The 17,565-nt window shown below is 44.5% G+C and overlaps 1 protein-coding gene across 1 annotated transcript; it reads right to left on the bottom strand.

The window, feature by feature from the left end:
- Window positions 1-13,063: 13,063 nt before the first annotated feature.
- Window positions 13,064-15,314, bottom strand: LOC138513091 (uncharacterized). The gene is made up of 2 exons (XM_069627759.1): window positions 13,360-15,314; window positions 13,064-13,214 (listed from the first exon to the last, which is right to left on the bottom strand). Exon 1 carries the CDS (start codon window positions 15,286-15,288, stop codon window positions 14,098-14,100), a length of 1,191 nt encoding a protein of 396 aa, XP_069483860.1. The 5' UTR covers window positions 15,289-15,314; the 3' UTR covers window positions 13,064-13,214; window positions 13,360-14,097.
- Between the last annotated feature and the right edge of the window lie 2,251 nt (window positions 15,315-17,565).

The raw sequence follows: 17,565 nt of genomic DNA on the forward strand, positions 1-17,565 counted from the left end.
TGGCAAGTGGAAACTTTCTACTGCTGGCTAATGAACCCATTGGAGTCTCAGACAGTGTTTCTTTAGTCTCTCTGGGGTTGTGGGAACACCAGAATTTAGATGTGTATAATTCTATCCCAGATAATACTAAAGAGTATTATAAAGACAGTGTCCAGGTGAATGGTCAGGAGACCCCTGCCATTAGAGACACTGGGGCCAGCATAACTATGGTGGATGAATCAATTTTCAAGGCAGAGGATGTTGCTAAGGCACCCAAATGCCTCACCAAGTTAGCTGGAGGGCCTGTGCAGATGTGTCCCCAGTTATCAGTTCTCATCCAGTGTAATGACATGGCTGTAAAAATGCCTGTCAGTGTACAATGTGAAGTGCCAGGTAGGGTTCTGTTGGGTAATGACCTAAAAGCTCTTGGAGTTGTGTCACATACCCCCAGACCACCTAGTAAAAGGTTACAGGAGCTCACAAAACCTGCAAGAGAGAAAACCCTGAGAGGGTTATCTCAGGAGATGATGACAGAGATCACTCCTTTACCACTGGAGCAACTCACTGCAGTAACTTCCAGATCCGGAGCAAAGGGCAACCCAAGACTCCTAGGAAAAAGTCAGCAGCAAGCACTCCAGTGCTTCCAACAGTTACACCTGTAACTCCACCTCCAGCTGAGGCTGAGAGGGAGGTACAATCCTGTATGGTTGAACTAGATTCTGAAGAAGAGCTAGCGGGAGGCCAAGAACTTATTGGAGATCTAGACTCTGAGGACCATCCTGAGCTGCAGTCTTTACTGGCAGAAGGTGGGCCCAGCAGGGTAGCTTTCCATAAGGGACAAAGAGAATGTCCAACTCTGGAAGGTCTCCGCCAACAGGCAGCTGCTCAGGCTGATGGGCAAGAGCCTGGGAAGTATAGGTTGTACTGGGAAGATGGCCTCTTCTACAGTGAACCAACTGAGTCTGAACCTGGAGACTACAAACGCCTTGTAGTACCTCAAGAAAACAGACAACAGTTCTTGCACTTAGCCCACAAGATTCCTTTGGCTGGTCACTTGAGTTTCAAGAAGACCAAGGAAAGGCTCTCACTCTACTTCTATTGGCCAAAAATGGGGGCCGAAGTTGTCATGACCGCTGCCTCCAAGGAGTCAGATCCAGCCCAACATCCTTGGAAGCAGGGTCGCAACTTCCATTCCAGGCACCAGCCGGTCCCCACAGGGGCCTTTTGGACCTTGTCCTGGCGCCAGTGGCGCCAGGCTCATAAGGGAACCCAGTCCCGGCACAGGAAGCGCCGGGCTCATATTGAGAGGAATGGTGCTTGGATGGACCTACCTGCTGCAGACCATGCTGCTCACTTACCTGTAGGATGATATCCTCATCCATTCCTGGCTGGAACTACTTTACCTTCTGGGTGTGGCCAGCACCACTCCCTGGGACTGGATACTGGAACTGTTCTGGAAGCTGGAACTTCTTTCTTGCCTGGGCGAGGCTGTGGAAGGAGACACCTAAGCACTCCAGTGGCCTATTTAAACCACACCCGATCAGTGCAACGTGCTTCGCGTTATTCTGCACTAGCAGCAGGACGCTCACCGTGTCAGCTCCAGAGAATCTTCAGCTTCTGCATCTGTGAACAAGAAATCTTCATTCTTACCTCCCGTAAAACCAGTCTTCAGTCTTCAGCAGCGTCTGAAAGAGAACAAGGACACCAGGTTAGGACAAAGCAAAACCAGCGCTGCACTTACCTCGTCCATCGGAGCATCCCGAGGCCGCGTGCCGCACTCTTCATACTCCGGCAACCCTGCAGAAACAAAGGACATTGGTTAGTGAACCTCCGTGATAATTTGCTTACCTGTGCCACGTACGTCTCGATCTCCGCCAGGCGCTGTTTAACCGCACCTGCAAAAACAAGAAGGACATCATTAGGGGCACTGTACGCCATCACTACTCACGTGCCTTCTAGCTGTAATCTGCTTGCCCATACTCCGGCACGTACCTCGGCGCCCATCTCCAACGCCGGCTGCTACGGCTACCTGAAAAAGGGAAAAGAGACATTAAGAAGTGCATTTAACTTCGAATAACATTCTTTTACTTACGTGCCTTCACGAGCTCCGGCATTCTTCTCGCTTACCTTATCTGCATACCGGACCTGCAAAGGCAAGAGACATTTAAGGGGACATATAAATAAAACTCCATATTCAAGCAATTACCGTTCGTGCGGCTAACGACGGCCTTGCTCCCCGACTTCATCCTCTGCAATCAAGAGGCTGGGCTATTAACCAGTGAAGCAACTGGCATTAGCGTCCCTGCACAGACGCAGGATGGAGAGCTCTGCTTTCACCTATCTAAGGTGAGCACATTCAGCCTACGAGTAACGTGGGGAGTCCTGAAAGGGGAAAGTCAGATTGGCCAACCAGACATACATTAACCCCTTGTTCTCCTACTTGCAGACACCTCACCCTCCAGGTCAAAATTACGGTGAGGAGAGGGCCCATCCAGGGTGTTACCAGAGGCCTGCGCATGACCCTAGAAGACACTGAAATCTCCCAGCCCGGACCTGCGCCTCCGAGGGATTCAGGTGAGCGTTACAGAAGTAGATAAGTTCTGCAAGAGCTGCCATACCTGCCAAACTTCTGGTAAGGTTGGCGCCAGGAATGTGGCACCATTAGTGCCTCTCCCAGTTGTGGGAGTCCCATTTGAGAGGGTAGGGATTGACATTGTTGGTCCCCTTGATCCCCCTACCTCCTCAGGCAACAGGTTTATCCTTGTTGTAGTAGACCATGCTACTAGATACCCTGAGGCAATACCTATGAGAACTGTTACAGCTCTGGCTGTGGCTAAGGCCCTACTTGGTATTTTTACCAGGGTTGGGTTTCCTAAGGAAGTAATATCCGATAGGGGGTCAAACTTTATGTCCCACTACATGAAAGCCATGTGGAAAACCTGTGGAGTTACTTACAAGTTCTCAACCGCCTACCACCCCCAAACCAATGGGCTGGTAGAAAGATTTAACAGAACCATGAAGAGCATGATAGGTGCTTTAGAGGAACCTCTGAAAAGAAAGTGGGACCTTCTACTGCCATGCCTTCTCGTTGCTTATAGAGAAGTCCTTCAAGAGGGAGTAGGTTATTTTCCCTTTGAACTTCTCTATGGCCATCCGGTCAGAGGTCCATTGGCCCTGATTAAGGAGGGATTGGAAGGCGCTCCTCCCCTCAAGCCAGTCAGAGTGACTGACTATGTGATAGGTCTCCGAAGGAGAATGTCACACATGATGGCAGAAGCTAGTGATAACCTGAAAGCTGGACAAGCTTTGGTCAAGCATTGGCATGATCAAAAGGCTATCATGGTTGAGTTCACTCAAGACCTGCTAGTTCTCGTTATGCTCCCAACAAGGCAGAGGGCCTTCCAAGACAAATGGATGGGACCCTTCAAGGTTGTGGGAAAACTTGGAGAGGTCAACTATCTGGTGGATCTGGGCAGACCCAGGGAAGCTCCTAGAGTCTTCCACACCAACCGACTGAAAGCGTACATCTCCAGACCTGAAGTAGGAGCCTTGCTTCTAGCTTCAGCAGCAGAGGAAGAAGAGAGTGAGTCTCTCCCTGATCTCCTCAGAGGTGTACCTTTAGATGAAAAAATTGAAGGAGTCAATCTCTCTTCAGATCTGACACCTGAGCAACAAGAGGAATGCAAATCTATGTTAAATCAGTTTGCCTCCCTGTTCTCACTCTCACCAGGCTTGACCCCTTGGGGACAGCACGAGATACTCACTGGTGACTGTCTGCCAGTCAAAAGCAGAGGATACCGAATGTCAGAAAATGTGAGAACCCATATCAAGGGGGAGGTCAAGAAGATGCTTGATCTCGGGGTAATAGAACCCTCTACTAGGCCATGGTCTAGCCCAGTTGTGTTAGTACCAAAGGCAGGATCCAAAGACTTGAGATTCTGTGTGGACTATAGAGCTCTAAATGCTGTCACCAAGACTGATGCCCACCCTTTACCCAGGACACATGAGTTGGTGGATAAACTTGGTGCAGCCAAGTACCTCAGCACATTTGACCTTACGTCAGGCTATTGGCAAATAGCCTTGACAGACCATGCCAAGGAGAAAACTGCTTTTTCCACCCCAGTTGGCTTATACCAGTTTAAGGTCATGCCTTTTGGATTACAAAATGCACCTGCTACATTCCAAGGATGGTGAACCAAGTTCTGGCTGGGATGGAGGACTTCTGCATGGCATACTTGGATGAAATTGCAGTCTTCAGCCACTCTTGGGAGGATCATGTGAACCACCTAGGACATGTTCTGCAGGCTCTTGGACAGGCCAGTTTTACTATCAAGGCAAGTAAATGCCAGATAGGTCAAAGTAAGGTGGTCTACCTGGGCATGAGGTAGGAGGTGGAGAAATAAGGCCTTTGCTCAGCTAGATTGAAGCTGTGCAAAATTGGACAACACCTACTACTCAAACCCAAGTGAGAGCCTTCCTAGGCCTCACTGGGTACTACCAGAATTTCATGGAGAACTATGGGACCATAGCTTCTCCAATGAATGTAATCTCCTCTCCAAAATTCCCTAAAAAGGTCAAATGGAATGAGGAGTGCAATCAGGCCTTTGAAAAACTGAAGAAAGCTCTTTGCCAAGCTCCAGTATTGAGAGCTCCTGACTACCACCAAACTTTCATTGTACAAACTGATGCTTCCAATGTAGGTATAGGTGCAGTCCTAAGCCAACTGGATGAGAAGGGTAGGGAGCACCCCATTTGCTTCATCAGCCGTAAGCTGAAGGATCCTGAGACAAGGTGGGCAACAATAGAAAGAGAATGCTTTGCTATTGTGTGGGCACTGAAGAAGTTTGGGCCATACTTGTATGGTTCTACTTTTGTCATTCAGACTGACCACCAACACTTGAGATGGTTAATGCAAATGAAGGGAAAAAATCCAAAACTATTGAGATGGTCAATCTGCCTGCAAGGGTTTGATTTCACCATTGAGCACAGGTCAGGGGGTTTATTTTTTTCTCCTGCCAAAAGTGAGACTCTTTTACCCTCACTCTTGGGCATGATTTAAGTGTTTTTCTTTGAATTTAGATGTGTTTAATGGGCTGTGGGGTCTTTTACTCCATAGGGCTTCATGTGTTTTGTGATGTGTGTTACACAGCACCCTCCGTGCAGTAACACAGGGGTGTCATAGTGACCCCCCAGTATAGACTACATACCCGAGACTGACTACTGTCTCGCAGGGCATGTAAAGTCACTATTGACTTTACTAGTCTTAAATTCTGAACAGAACCAGTACAAACCATCATATTGTGGACATACTGGCTGGGGCAATTCAATTGCCCCGGGGTCTGTTAGTCGAGGGGGCACGTCTCCGTCCCCCCTGATTGTGAGTTTTGGCTGGTGGCAGTGGATACTACTTTTTATATTCAACCGCGAATAGTTTCCTATGGGATTTCCCATTGTTTTAGGCTACTATCTTTATTTAATTATTTACGGTAGCCTCGAACATACCGCCAGTTTATTTAATTAATATTAATTCTCCGGTTGGTATTTTTTGCCAAAACTTGATTCTAAAATGGCATTTGTGTTCTCTTCTGTGACTCCAACCCAAGTCGAGCCCTTTGTTCCACTTTTTGGCGGGCTTCTCCACAGAAGCCCTCCAAAGTGGTGCCACTCTGTCTGGGGTACTTAGGAGGGGTGGAGGGGAATTTAGGCACCCTGGACTGAGTTGCCTAGGCAACTCAAGTCGCACTCCATCCTGATTGGCCCAAGTGGTGAGCTGGCCGGCTCACCACTTAGCATGTTTGAGTGACAGCTAGGTTAAGTGAATGGGGGTTTGCTGCATAAAAGCAGGGCCTTGGGGACTGGAACTTCAGAAGTCGCCACAGGACCTAAGAATCCGACGAGGGAGAAGCTGAGCCGACCTGCCACGACACCACCACCGGTGGAGCCCTGCTGGACTGCCTCACCACTTTTCCCAACGACAGAGGAGATCTCCCGCCGGAGAGTCTTCTTCCTTTGACTGGTGGGGATAACCAGTTTCACCGTCTTTTCGCTTTCCCGACGTATCTCGTGGCCGTCTTGCCCGTGCCAAGCACCCGGCAACCGGGATACCACATTTTACCACGACCGTGAAACAAAGGTACCACCTTTAACCGGAAAACTCTGTGGCTGGTTTCTTCCCTGGTAGTGCAACGACCTTCATCTTTCCTCCAAGTTGAGATCTTCTCTTCCCCCGGACGACGACACAACTTGCACCCACTACCAGGAACAACTGTCACCGCTGGAGGATCCTTCCCACTTAAAGTACCGTGTCCCGCCTGGCTTCCCTTGCTACCGACTGTATGGGGTAGATTTAGTCCCCGGCTTTCGAACCTGGGTTAGTCTGGGACACCCTGGCTAAACTTTCTTAAAGCCTCTCTAAACCCTTTTTGAACCCTCTGCAAGACTTTCAAAGCCTAGTGTAACTGTGTGATCTTGGGCGCATTTGTGCTCTGCTCTCTCTAAGAGTGGGCCCAGCCTTTGGACTTTGGCTCAGCAGTGACTTTTGCTCTTCTGCCTTGCTTGTAGTGTTCCTGAACCTTAGAGTGGTGTACCTTTCCATATTCTGTCTTTTTTCCCCCCTTTCTCACAAACTTATTGGAGTGCAATCTAGTTAAGCACTCACCTCTGTATGAAAATAAGTGGTGTTTTACTGTGACTTATCCGGTAAGGGAAAAGGGGTGTATATATTACAATAGTAACTGTGTTTAGAATATTTTACAATAAGAGTGCTGGAGTGTTTCAAACTGTGTGTTTTTAAATAAATAATTATATACTTTGATACCAAAGCTCTGGTCAGTGTTTGCTTGTATTATTGTACCTGAGTGCCTATTGTGTATACTCTGCATACTGCCTAACTCTTCTTGAGGGAAGTCTGACTGCTCAGCCACAGCTACCAGGTACATCTGGGTGGTACAGACTGCTACCAAGTGGGTTTACTGCCAACACCTGTAGTCTTAAATCTTTTGCAGTGGTCCCTAAGGGAACTGCACAGGTTTCTGCCTAACATATTCCATTCATTATATTGCATTTGTTTCACCCCACTTATATTATTGTTAAATGCCTACGATTTTGCCATTTTAGTGTGCTAGGCTGCATTTTTGAGCTAATGTTATTTAATTGAATTATATTCTGTTGTTGGGCAGAAAGCTCCAAGCAGCCAAGGTCAGGATGGAAAGGTATGCAGAACAGATTCCAGCTAATTGTTGTCAAGGAGGAAGTTCTAAGGGGCCTGAAATAAGACTTGAGACAGTAGGTGCCTTCCCAGACGATAGAAGAATAACTACACAATGGTTGTGAAGGACACAGTGAGATACGCGAGAAGGCCCCTCACAGCAGCATTGTCAGAATGAAGAACTAGGTTGTGAGCACAGTACCCACACTGAAAGCAGGGCACTCGGTGCAGTGGTAAAAGTGCCTTGGTAAAAGGAATAAGTAGAAGAAATTAATTTCCAGCAGCAGGGCCTCAGACATATTTCATCATGCAGCTGTTCATTGTGAGAAGATAATTAAGAGGTTGCTTCCAGAGTTGCCAACATGTATCGAGATGGGAGTCACAGAGTGAGCAGGTGCAAGGGGCTTAAAGCCAAGAGGCCCAATTCTGGGAAAGGCATTGTGGTGTTCTATGGGATGCAACAAGGTTTTCACCTTGCTATTCCCACTCATAACATGATTGGTCCGTCTCGTGGGGATGCTTCAGCCTGAGCTGTCTCAGGTGTCACGGGCCAATTAGGGTAGAGTTTTTTTATCAATTGCACCATGAAAGTTGCCAATCAATTGAATTGATGCATTGTGTGCTGACTATAAAATGACGTCATGTTTGAAGGGTGCTATTTTGATGGTCACGAGAAAGGGAAACTCCAATTATATTGTTTAAAGTATAGTGCTCTTTAGAGGCTTCATGACGAATAGCCAATAGAAATGTTAGAATTAGAATTAATGTTGCATTTGTTGAATATTTACATATTGTGGTTTCTTGCTTTAAATATTGTAGCCCAGAGTGGGCGTATTGAGATGGTCCCCTGGTCAGTTCAATGGGGTTGTCTGATTTTCCCAGCTGTATTTTGCAAATAAATGTTTTTTCTTGCAATTTGTGTACTCTATTTTTGAAAACTTTTGCATTACTTTTGGTTTACGTTTGGGGTACTTTACCTTACAGTCCGCTTTTCCTTCCATTGTCCCAGAGTGGCGTACTTCAGCGGATTACGCCCTTTTCAGGTAAGTGAGTTTCGGAGCTCACAGAAAGTGCTCCCAAACCACTGCCATCTTGGTGAGCCCCCAGCTATCTAATGCTAACAGTAGTACTAAGTGTCAACAAACCTGATTCTGTTCTCAGAAGAGGAATTGAAGTATTACATGGAAGTCAGAAGAAAGCCCCCCAAAAAAGTGCCTTCTATGTTTTCCAGGGACCTAACCAGGACTGATGTCAAAATGTCCATACCATATGTTATAGATTAAATGATTTTTTGTTTGTATAATTGTATGGTCTGGAATAAAGAGAAACCACACAACTTCACGCCTGGGTGTCGACTATAGGCCCCAGTATTTTACCTTTTTTCTGTGGATGCTAAGAATTTCCAATTAAAGGGCCTACACAAATTTCGAGGTTTAAGTATTTTATTTCTGTTATCACCTCCAAGGGGAGGTCAGTCAGACGCCACATAAACTCATTGGTATATTGTATATTTATTTGGTTTAAAAATATCATGATTTGTATCTTAGAGGTATTCGAAGCTGTCGCTCCACCATCACCACCTCGAGGGCCACCCACTTCCAAAAACTCAACCCATCCAAATCAAAATACTATTCATCTGCCTCACCAACCCAACACTCCCTCGGGTACAAACCTGACCTCATGCATTGGATCAAATAACTCGACATAGAAAACCCACATATATGCCTCTCCACACCTATCTAATCCCTTTCCTTCACATGCCACATGGCTGTTGTCATGTCACCAAAACATGCAAATTACATTTACCCCTCCTCTGCAAGATAATACATACCATTCCCTTTAAAAGATTCTGCACTGCAATCCAAGCTCTATTTCAGTCCATGTTAGATGGTTAAAACACACTCCTCAAGAGACTCCCCAAAAGCCCCCGACCCTCTTTAAATCTTCCAGAACACAGCAACGAGACTCATCCTAAACCTGCCCAAACGCTCAAACATCACCCAAGCATTTGCCCAGCTGCACTGGCTTCAAAGGACTCTCCCCTCAAACCCTATCATACCTTCACAACAAACTGAAATCCATCACCCACACAAACACAAGACAAGCTAATCCAAATCTCTTAAGCATTTGACTCTGCATACTAGAATGCCCAGAAAAACAAACCTTCACCCAGTGGGCACACAGAGCCTGGAACACACTACAACTTCACATCCGCACTACACCAGCCATCAACTTTTTCTTAAAAAGCCAATATCTCTTTTCACACACACCTAATCCAGCCTAAGCGCCTCCCCTGCTTTCACCTGTCAATCCTAATCTTCCTATATTGTCCTGACACTGGTGTTTTGCCTAGCAACTCTTTAACTTTTGAACCTTGTAAGGTGCCCCGAGATTTGCTAGGTAGGGCCAGCGCTGAACACAAATTTAAGTGAAATAGAATAAAGAAGAGCAAGTGGATGCAGGCATCGCCAAAGCCACAAAATAGTTAAATCTAAACACTTTGCACAGGATGCAAGCTTGAGCTCTTCCCCGTACTTCAGAGTACAGTCTTTTTCAAAGATGGTCCAAAAATACACATGCTAGCTGTCATTCATCTTTGCAGACAGCCACAACTATACCATTGTCATCAACAGAACCCGTATAGTGTCACACAACAGACATCGCGCGACAAATAGGCCAGATTCGGGAATCAAGTTAACAAAATGTTTTTATTAATAAACTAGCTTTTCCCAGCGTAACATACACCATTCTAGCCCATCTTAAAGGTCAATATCGGTCGGTAATTCATAGGGTCACTTCAGTCCCCCTTCTTAAATATCGGAATTGTCACTGATTGCTTCCAGGAAGGGGGCGTAGGTCCCTGTGACTTATTAATGGTCATTGAAAAGGTTAAATGTATAGGTAACTGTCTTCTTTTTAATGTGAACCCTGGTGACACTGAGATGAGGCCCCCTGCACCCCAGTGCTAACTCTTGAATCTGTGCATTTGTTTTTGTTTCTTGAGTGCTCTGGCGCTGTGTGAGTTCCCTGCCTGCCCTTCCGTGTTCTTTTCCACGCCTCGTGTCCCACCCCCTCCCCGATGAGCTGTATTTTCAACCCTAACGGGGACCTAGTCCCTTGTTTCAGCCACCTCCAGCACGCCACTTTGGTGCCTGCCCACGCAAGGTGATGCCCCAATTTGTGCATTTGTTTTTGTTCCTTGAGCACTCCGGCACTGTATGAGCTCCCTGCCTGCACACGCAAGGTGATGCCCCCTGCACCACAGTGCTAACTCTTGAATTTGTGCATTCGTTTTTGTTCCTTGAGCACTCCGGCACTGTGTGAGCTCCCTGCCTGCCATTCCATGTTAATTTCCCCACCTAGAGTCCGGCCCCCTCCCTGATGGGCTAACTGTATTTTCAACCCTAACGGGGACCTAATCCCTCGTTTCAGCCACCTCCAGCACAATACTTTGGTCCCTGGCGACGCTGAGGTGAGGCCCCCTGCACTCCTGTGCTAACTCTTGAATTTATGCATTTTTTTTGTTTCTTGAGAGCTTCGGTGCTGTGTGCTCCCTGCCTGCCCTTCCGTGTTCTTTTCCCCTCCTCGTGTCCCTCCCTCACGACCCCAATTGGCTCATAGAATTCCATTAATAGCACATCACTAGGGCAGCGCTCTGCCCATAGCAGCCCCAGCAGCTATGGGCCCAAGGCAAAGGGCCCTTAGCCGCAGCATACTGTGGAAGGCTCCATACTGTGGCTGCAGGTGTCAACAGCGAAAGCAGCCACCCACTAGCCTAAACTAACTAACCCTCAATCCCTCAGTGACTCATGTAACCAAACAGACCCACTGTGCCCCACCACCTAGCTCATTCACTGTACTGAGCTCAAGGAAAACAACCAACAGTGCTCCCAAATGATTACCCTGGTGCAGTGTCAAACTCCTACCATTCCCTCTAACAACAGCAAACACTTCACTGCTGCAACCGCAATCTACGAGGTGCTTGCAAAGGCATAATTATACCTGCAAACCAGCAGTAGCAACTGGCTGCAGTAGCCTGATGCGCCAAACGAGGAACAGATTGCCATCACCCAGCACCAATGGATAAGGTAGGCACAATTCTTGCACAAACTCACTGGTAATAATAACCACTTCAGCATTCACCCCACCATTCAACACTGCCACCGGAAAGAAGTACACCAACCACTCACATCCATCACAGTCACTAGGAAATCCACTGTGAACACAAACTATTTAAAAACTGATCGTATTGTGAAACCTAGGACTCTCTCCCACTATATAGGATTCTCAAATCTAGGTGTGTTTTCCCATATCTGAGTATCACCCTTGATTGGTTGGCCTCCCACAACCTCAATTTGACTAAAGCAGAAATCTTACCTTGTCCCTGGTCAGATCATTTTTGTATTTATTTCCAAACCTGCATCTCCCTGTATGCCAAGAAAAAGTGGCCATTAAGGTCCCCACTTGGTTTAGAAGCTACAAGAATCTGACTAGGGAGAATCTCACACCTTGGGCCGAGTCCCTGAATGCCAAAATTCAGAACACGGAAAGTCTTGAGGGCATCACTTTCAGTCTAATGACGTCTCTCAAGTCTGTTGCAGACACCCTAGCCCCTCTTAAGGAAAAATGCTTGGTGAAGCGGAAAGGCAACTCCTGGTTTAACGATAACCTTTCAGAGCTTAAAGCAATAACAATTAAATCATTCTATGCCTGGAGACAAGCCCAGGACCAGCCTAGCCTGGACAGTTATAAAAAAGCAGCGCTCACTTATAAAGCGGCAAATACTCTGGTGAAAAAGAAATCTCTAGAACACAGAATATTGAATGCCACATCCAATAGTAAAGAATTATACACAATCCTAATAAAAGAACTTGAAACTCCTAAAGGCCCCAAATTGATTGAGATGTGGTGTTCAGATATCAAGTGTGCCATGTTTAAGAAACTTGAAAAAATCAAAGATACTATTGAAGAGAAAAAAGCGCTCTTGAATATAGAAGAATGATGATCAAAGTCTCCTACTGCACCTATAAGGGGTGAAAAAGATCATGCCTTCAACTTCACTCCGGTTTCAGAATCGGATCTAGAAAAAATAATTTCCCAACTAAAAATCACTAGTCGCAAGGGAGACCCCTGCTCTGCATAATCATAAAGGAACGCTCACTCTTGCTCATCACAGCACTCACCAAATTTGTTAACTCCTCTCTAGCCCAAAAGTGTTCCCCAAATTCTTAAAAACCTGTGGATCACTCCATTATTAAAGAAACCTAACCTATGTCCACTGACACATACTAGGTACACAAAATGGGGACTGACCCAGACGTGGTACAGCTAATGATGGGGTCACCAATATTCACATAACAAGGGTTTCAAAAGCCGTAAAGACTAAATTTGAAAATTTATGAAATGATTTTAAATGGTATCCAGCAGGATATCCTACTTATTCCAACTTAGAACAACCCAAGGTCACCATAAGAAGCATAGAGCAACATCATTTTACACAAAGAAAAACGTATTTTCTTTCTGACTTATTTATTTCACAAAAAAGAGAGAGTGTGTTTAACAAATACATAAAATTCATTACTTTCAACAAAGACATACAGTTATAATTTGAGCAAAATCTAAGTGCAATTACGGTTTAAGCAAAATTTAAGTGCATTTTATGAAAGTCCGCCAATTGGTCTAGGCAAAATATAAATGCACTTGTAAGCAATATACAGGTCTGCCTACTCCATCACATAAAGAAATGTATAGTTTGTACAAAAAAGAAAATCAATTGTATTACAACAAAAACATAATATCACATGCTGTATGCTTCTCAAACGGAAATCCTGGGTTGACAAGTTTAAATTAAAAAAAACATAATTTCTTTAAGGCTGATCAGTGATTTAAGTTAAGACTACTAATTTAAACTGCCTAGAAGGGGAACCTTACCCTAAATGAATGAGGGGGAAAACTTCAAAGGCAGGAGGTCAAGACGTCAAACAAGACCCTGGTGCAGAGCATGAGCAGGAGTGACTGAAGCAAGACACTGAAGTAAAGATAACATTAAAGAAATTATAAAAACAGGGGAGAAGTATATCTTTCAGTGAATCTGGAAAATACAGAATCTATGAAATGTAGTCATAACGAGATAAAGAGTGAAAAAAGAGAGAGAGCACAGAAAGAGAAATTACCTGAGTCTCTAAAAGATGTTATGTGCTCTTCTGCAATTATCGCGTACGGATCTTAAATTAATAGAACCCGATGATCATGAACATTCTTCAGAGTGGAGGAAATGATACCCTGTGATGAAGCAACGTTGGTATCAAAATGGATGTTGCGGTAACGAATACCTACCGGGGGGAAGAAAAGAAAAGAGGTGCCTAAAGGTCACAAGATTGCACAAATATCAAAACCAGAGTGTTATGCAAGATATAAAACATATAAAACAGTGAATAAGGCTTCTTAGCGGAGTAGGAAGTGAAGCAGAAATATACTTACCAATAGTTTGAGAATGAATCAAACGTAGCTCACAGTGTCAGTGAGGATCTGACGACAGTGAAAGAGATAGAATAGGGACTGAGTAAATAGCCGGCAGCGTGATGACGCGCGTTCCGGCTGCCGAATAGAAAACCTCGGTCGGCTGTTACGTCTACGCACTGCATCCTCCGACTTGTGGGTGGATGCGTGTGACGTATCCTTTTTCTCTATGATCTAGAGAGGAACGAGCGGGAGGTGAACTGACACACCTTCCCCGTGATTGGAGCATAAGACATATCCAATCACAGCGCGGCCCCTTAGCACACACCCCAAGAGGGAGGTGTATGAGGGCCGTTGAACTTGCCATACAAAGCCGTATATAAGCGGAGCCGCGTTTCGTCACTAACATGTGACTCTGTGAGAGGAATTATACTGTGGCATTATGGTAGATATTAGAATGGTGGAATAAATTCCTCATTTAATCCCCTAATATGTGTACCCAATCGGAAGATCCACCGGGCCTCTCTGTCTAACAAACATTTCTGTATGTTGGTAGAGTTTTGAACTGCTTCCAAGACCCACCATACTATATTGTTTGGTGAGTGTTTCAAAGTAAGGTAATGGTTAACTAAGGGCGCCGTGACAATTTTGCATCTTATGCGTGATCGATGTTCAGCAATTCTGACATGTACCGCTCTGCTGGTTTGTCCAACGTATCTTAGTCCGCAAGGACATTCAATGCAGTATACAACGTTCTTAGTTTTGCAATTGGTGAGATTAGGTAAAGTCCAAATTCGTTCATTTATTCTGAAATCTCTCATTTTTTTAGTGAAACTGCAAACACTACAGGAGCCACATGGGTAATGACCCTTGACTGAACGTAAATCCCAAAGGCCAGTTCTGGGAGTAGTGTTACGAAAACGAGAATGGATCAGTTTATCACGAATATTTGGAGCCCTTTTGAATGCAAAACGCGGCGGGGGCTCCTCGGGAAGGTCCAGTCTCACAATATCCCAATGTTTTAGGATAATTTTCTTGACTTCAAAGGCTTTGATTCCATGTGTTAGAACACAAGTCATGTTTTCAGCCTCTGATTGTGGAGTTTTATTGGTAAGTAGAAGGGCACGATCTGTAAAAAGTGCGCGTTTCCGAGATCTTTTAATGAGAGATCTGGGATAGCCTCTGTCCCGAAATCTGATGTCTAACTCATCTGCTTGTTGGTTAAAGTCGTAAAGGTCAGTGCAGTTTCTTCTAATTCGTAGATACTGCCCATACGGGAGATTGTCCTTGAGATGCCGAGGGTGGTCGCTCGTGTAGTGTAGCAGAGTGTTCCTTGCACTAGGTTTCCTATGTAAGCAACATTTAAGCTCACCGTCTTGATGTTTGATGATGAGGTCAAGAAAAATAACTTGATTCTTAGAATATTCAAGTGTAAATTGAATATTAGTGTCAATCTGGTTCAGCCACGAAAAGAACTCGAGGAGTTCATTTTCAAGTCCTTCCCAGATGAAAATGATGTCATCTATGTATCGCTTCCAATTGGAAATTGATTTTTGAAAAGGGTTAGATTCACAAAGAATGTGTTGATTTTCAAAGTTAGACATGAAAAGAATTGCCAGACTTGGTGCAAAAGCAGCACCCATTGCTGTGCCTTTTATTTGTAGGTAAAAGTTGCCATTGAACTCGAAGTAATTTTTACATAATGCCAATTCCATTAACTCCATAATGAAGTTGATTGGCACCCTTTGTTGTGTATTGGACTTTGTCAATAGATCCAGCATGCATTCGAGAGCTTGTGGTTGAGGGATGCTAGTATATAGCGACGTTATGTCCATTGTTACAAGAATGTGTTTGCTAGGATCAAATGTCAAATGTTCAAAGATCTGGATGGTATTCATAGTATCTCGTAGGTAGGTTCTTGTGTTTGTACTCAGGGGTTTAAGAAATGTATCAATAAATTTACAGAGCGGTTCAAGTATAGTACCACAGCCGGAGACTATTGGCCGTCCGGGTGGGTTCAATGAGTCTTTATGTACTTTGGGTAACGCGTAAAGGGTCGGAATACGCCCTTGACTAGTTGTTAAGAATTCATATTCATTCTCCGTGACCCAATTCCGATCGTATGCATATTTCACTACTTGATCAATCTCTGTTTTGATATCTTTTGTTGGGTCCTTTTTAAGTTTTTGATAACTTGCGGAATCAGTCAATAAGTTATTGACCATCTCTAAATATTGGGTATTGGTCATCACGACTATTCCCCCTCCCTTGTCTGCAGGTTTGATCTCAATCGTCTCGTTCGATGCCAGTTGTGCGAGAGCTTTACTTTCTTATACATTCAGATTGTGTTTTAAATGTAGTTTAGTATTTCTATTCTGTAAATTATGTAAATCTTTAAGAACACTCTTCTCAAAGGTTAAAATTTCCTTAGACATTTGATTGTCTTGAGGAGTAAATGTCGATGGACAACGGAGTCCGGAGTCTTGTTCCTGTATTTTCTCTTGAACATTCTGAAAAAAAGATTTCAGTCTTATAGTTCGCAAAAATCTACGAACTTGCATCTCAGTAGAAAACCAATCAATTCCTCTCGTTGGGACAAAAGACAGTCCTCTAGATAGAACAGAAATTTGTGGTGAAGTGAGGCTCAAGTTGGCTAAATTAAAAATGGGAATTTGAGGTTCTGCCTGATTCAACGGGCGCGTCGGCGCCTGCCCCAGGATCTCTGCATTGGTATGTATGGTTGAAACCATGGGGGGCCCCATTGGGGTATGCCAAATCCTCCTCTGCCTAAAAAAGGGGTATTTGGTTGAAAGTTGCCAAAGGGTTGTTGTGGATTGTTTGATGACTGGTTATCAGACCCACTGCTGCTAGAGCTAGAAAAAGAGACACCTCTATTTTTGTTGCCTGGTCCTCTTTTCGATGTAGATTGTTTACTGGCTGCTTCAGCGTAGGCTTCTGTAGTGTAGGGAAAAACCTTTTCAATTTTAAACTCGCGGATATCCTTTGCAAGTTTCTTAGTTTTTTTGCCAATCGTAGTGGCTCTAAATTCCGAAAATAGTTTGTTGACCGCGTCTAATTGGTCTTTCGCATCAGGAATAACTGTGCTTGACAAAAATTTGACTTCTTCTTGTTCTAAGATTTTTTGAGTTGCCAAACCAATACGTTGTGCTGTGGTAATTGTTAAGACCATAAAGTCGCGGCTACATTTAATGGCAATTTGACTAAAAGTAGTCGTATATTGTTTGTCCGACAAAAAGAGACAGGGTTCGTTTCTTACAATTAAGCCTGAAGGGATAGTATTAGATTTTAAATATTCGCGCAGGAAATGGCCATGTAATTCTGTCCTGAAGTTTTTCTTTTTCAGTTTAAGTAGTTCATCACTGTCAGTAGAATGAGCTAAATTAGGATTCGTTCCTGCCGGGTCAAAGATGGATGGACCACTGATTATCTCTGAGATCTGTTCCTCAGTAAAACTAAATGTTTGACTTTCAGCCATGCTATAACTAAAAAAAGAGAATAGAGAAGAAAGTATTAATCTATAAGGTGCCACAGTCAACCGGCCATGCACTGAACCCGTGGTCAAAGGATGGCGTCAAGAGGTAGTCAAAAAATAAAAAATATAAACAGGATGAAAAAAGAAAAGTTTGAATTAAATCTTTCCAAATTTCGTAATTTTGCCACTCCCTCGGCAACAAGGTTGCCAAAAACAACAGGTACACAAAATGGGGACTGACCCAGACGTGGTACAGCTAATGATGGGGTCACCAATATTCACATAACAAGGGTTTCAAAAGCCGTAAAGACTAAATTTGAAAATTTATGAAATGATTTTAAATGGTATCCAGCAGGATATCCTACTTATTCCAACTTAGAACAACCCAAGGTCACCATAAGAAGCATAGAGCAACATCATTTTACAC

Source organism: Ambystoma mexicanum, chromosome 12 (assembly GCF_040938575.1).
Source record: "Ambystoma mexicanum isolate Mex_15411 chromosome 12, UKY_AmexF1_1, whole genome shotgun sequence".
Classification (NCBI taxonomy): Eukaryota; Metazoa; Chordata; class Amphibia; order Caudata; family Ambystomatidae; genus Ambystoma; species Ambystoma mexicanum.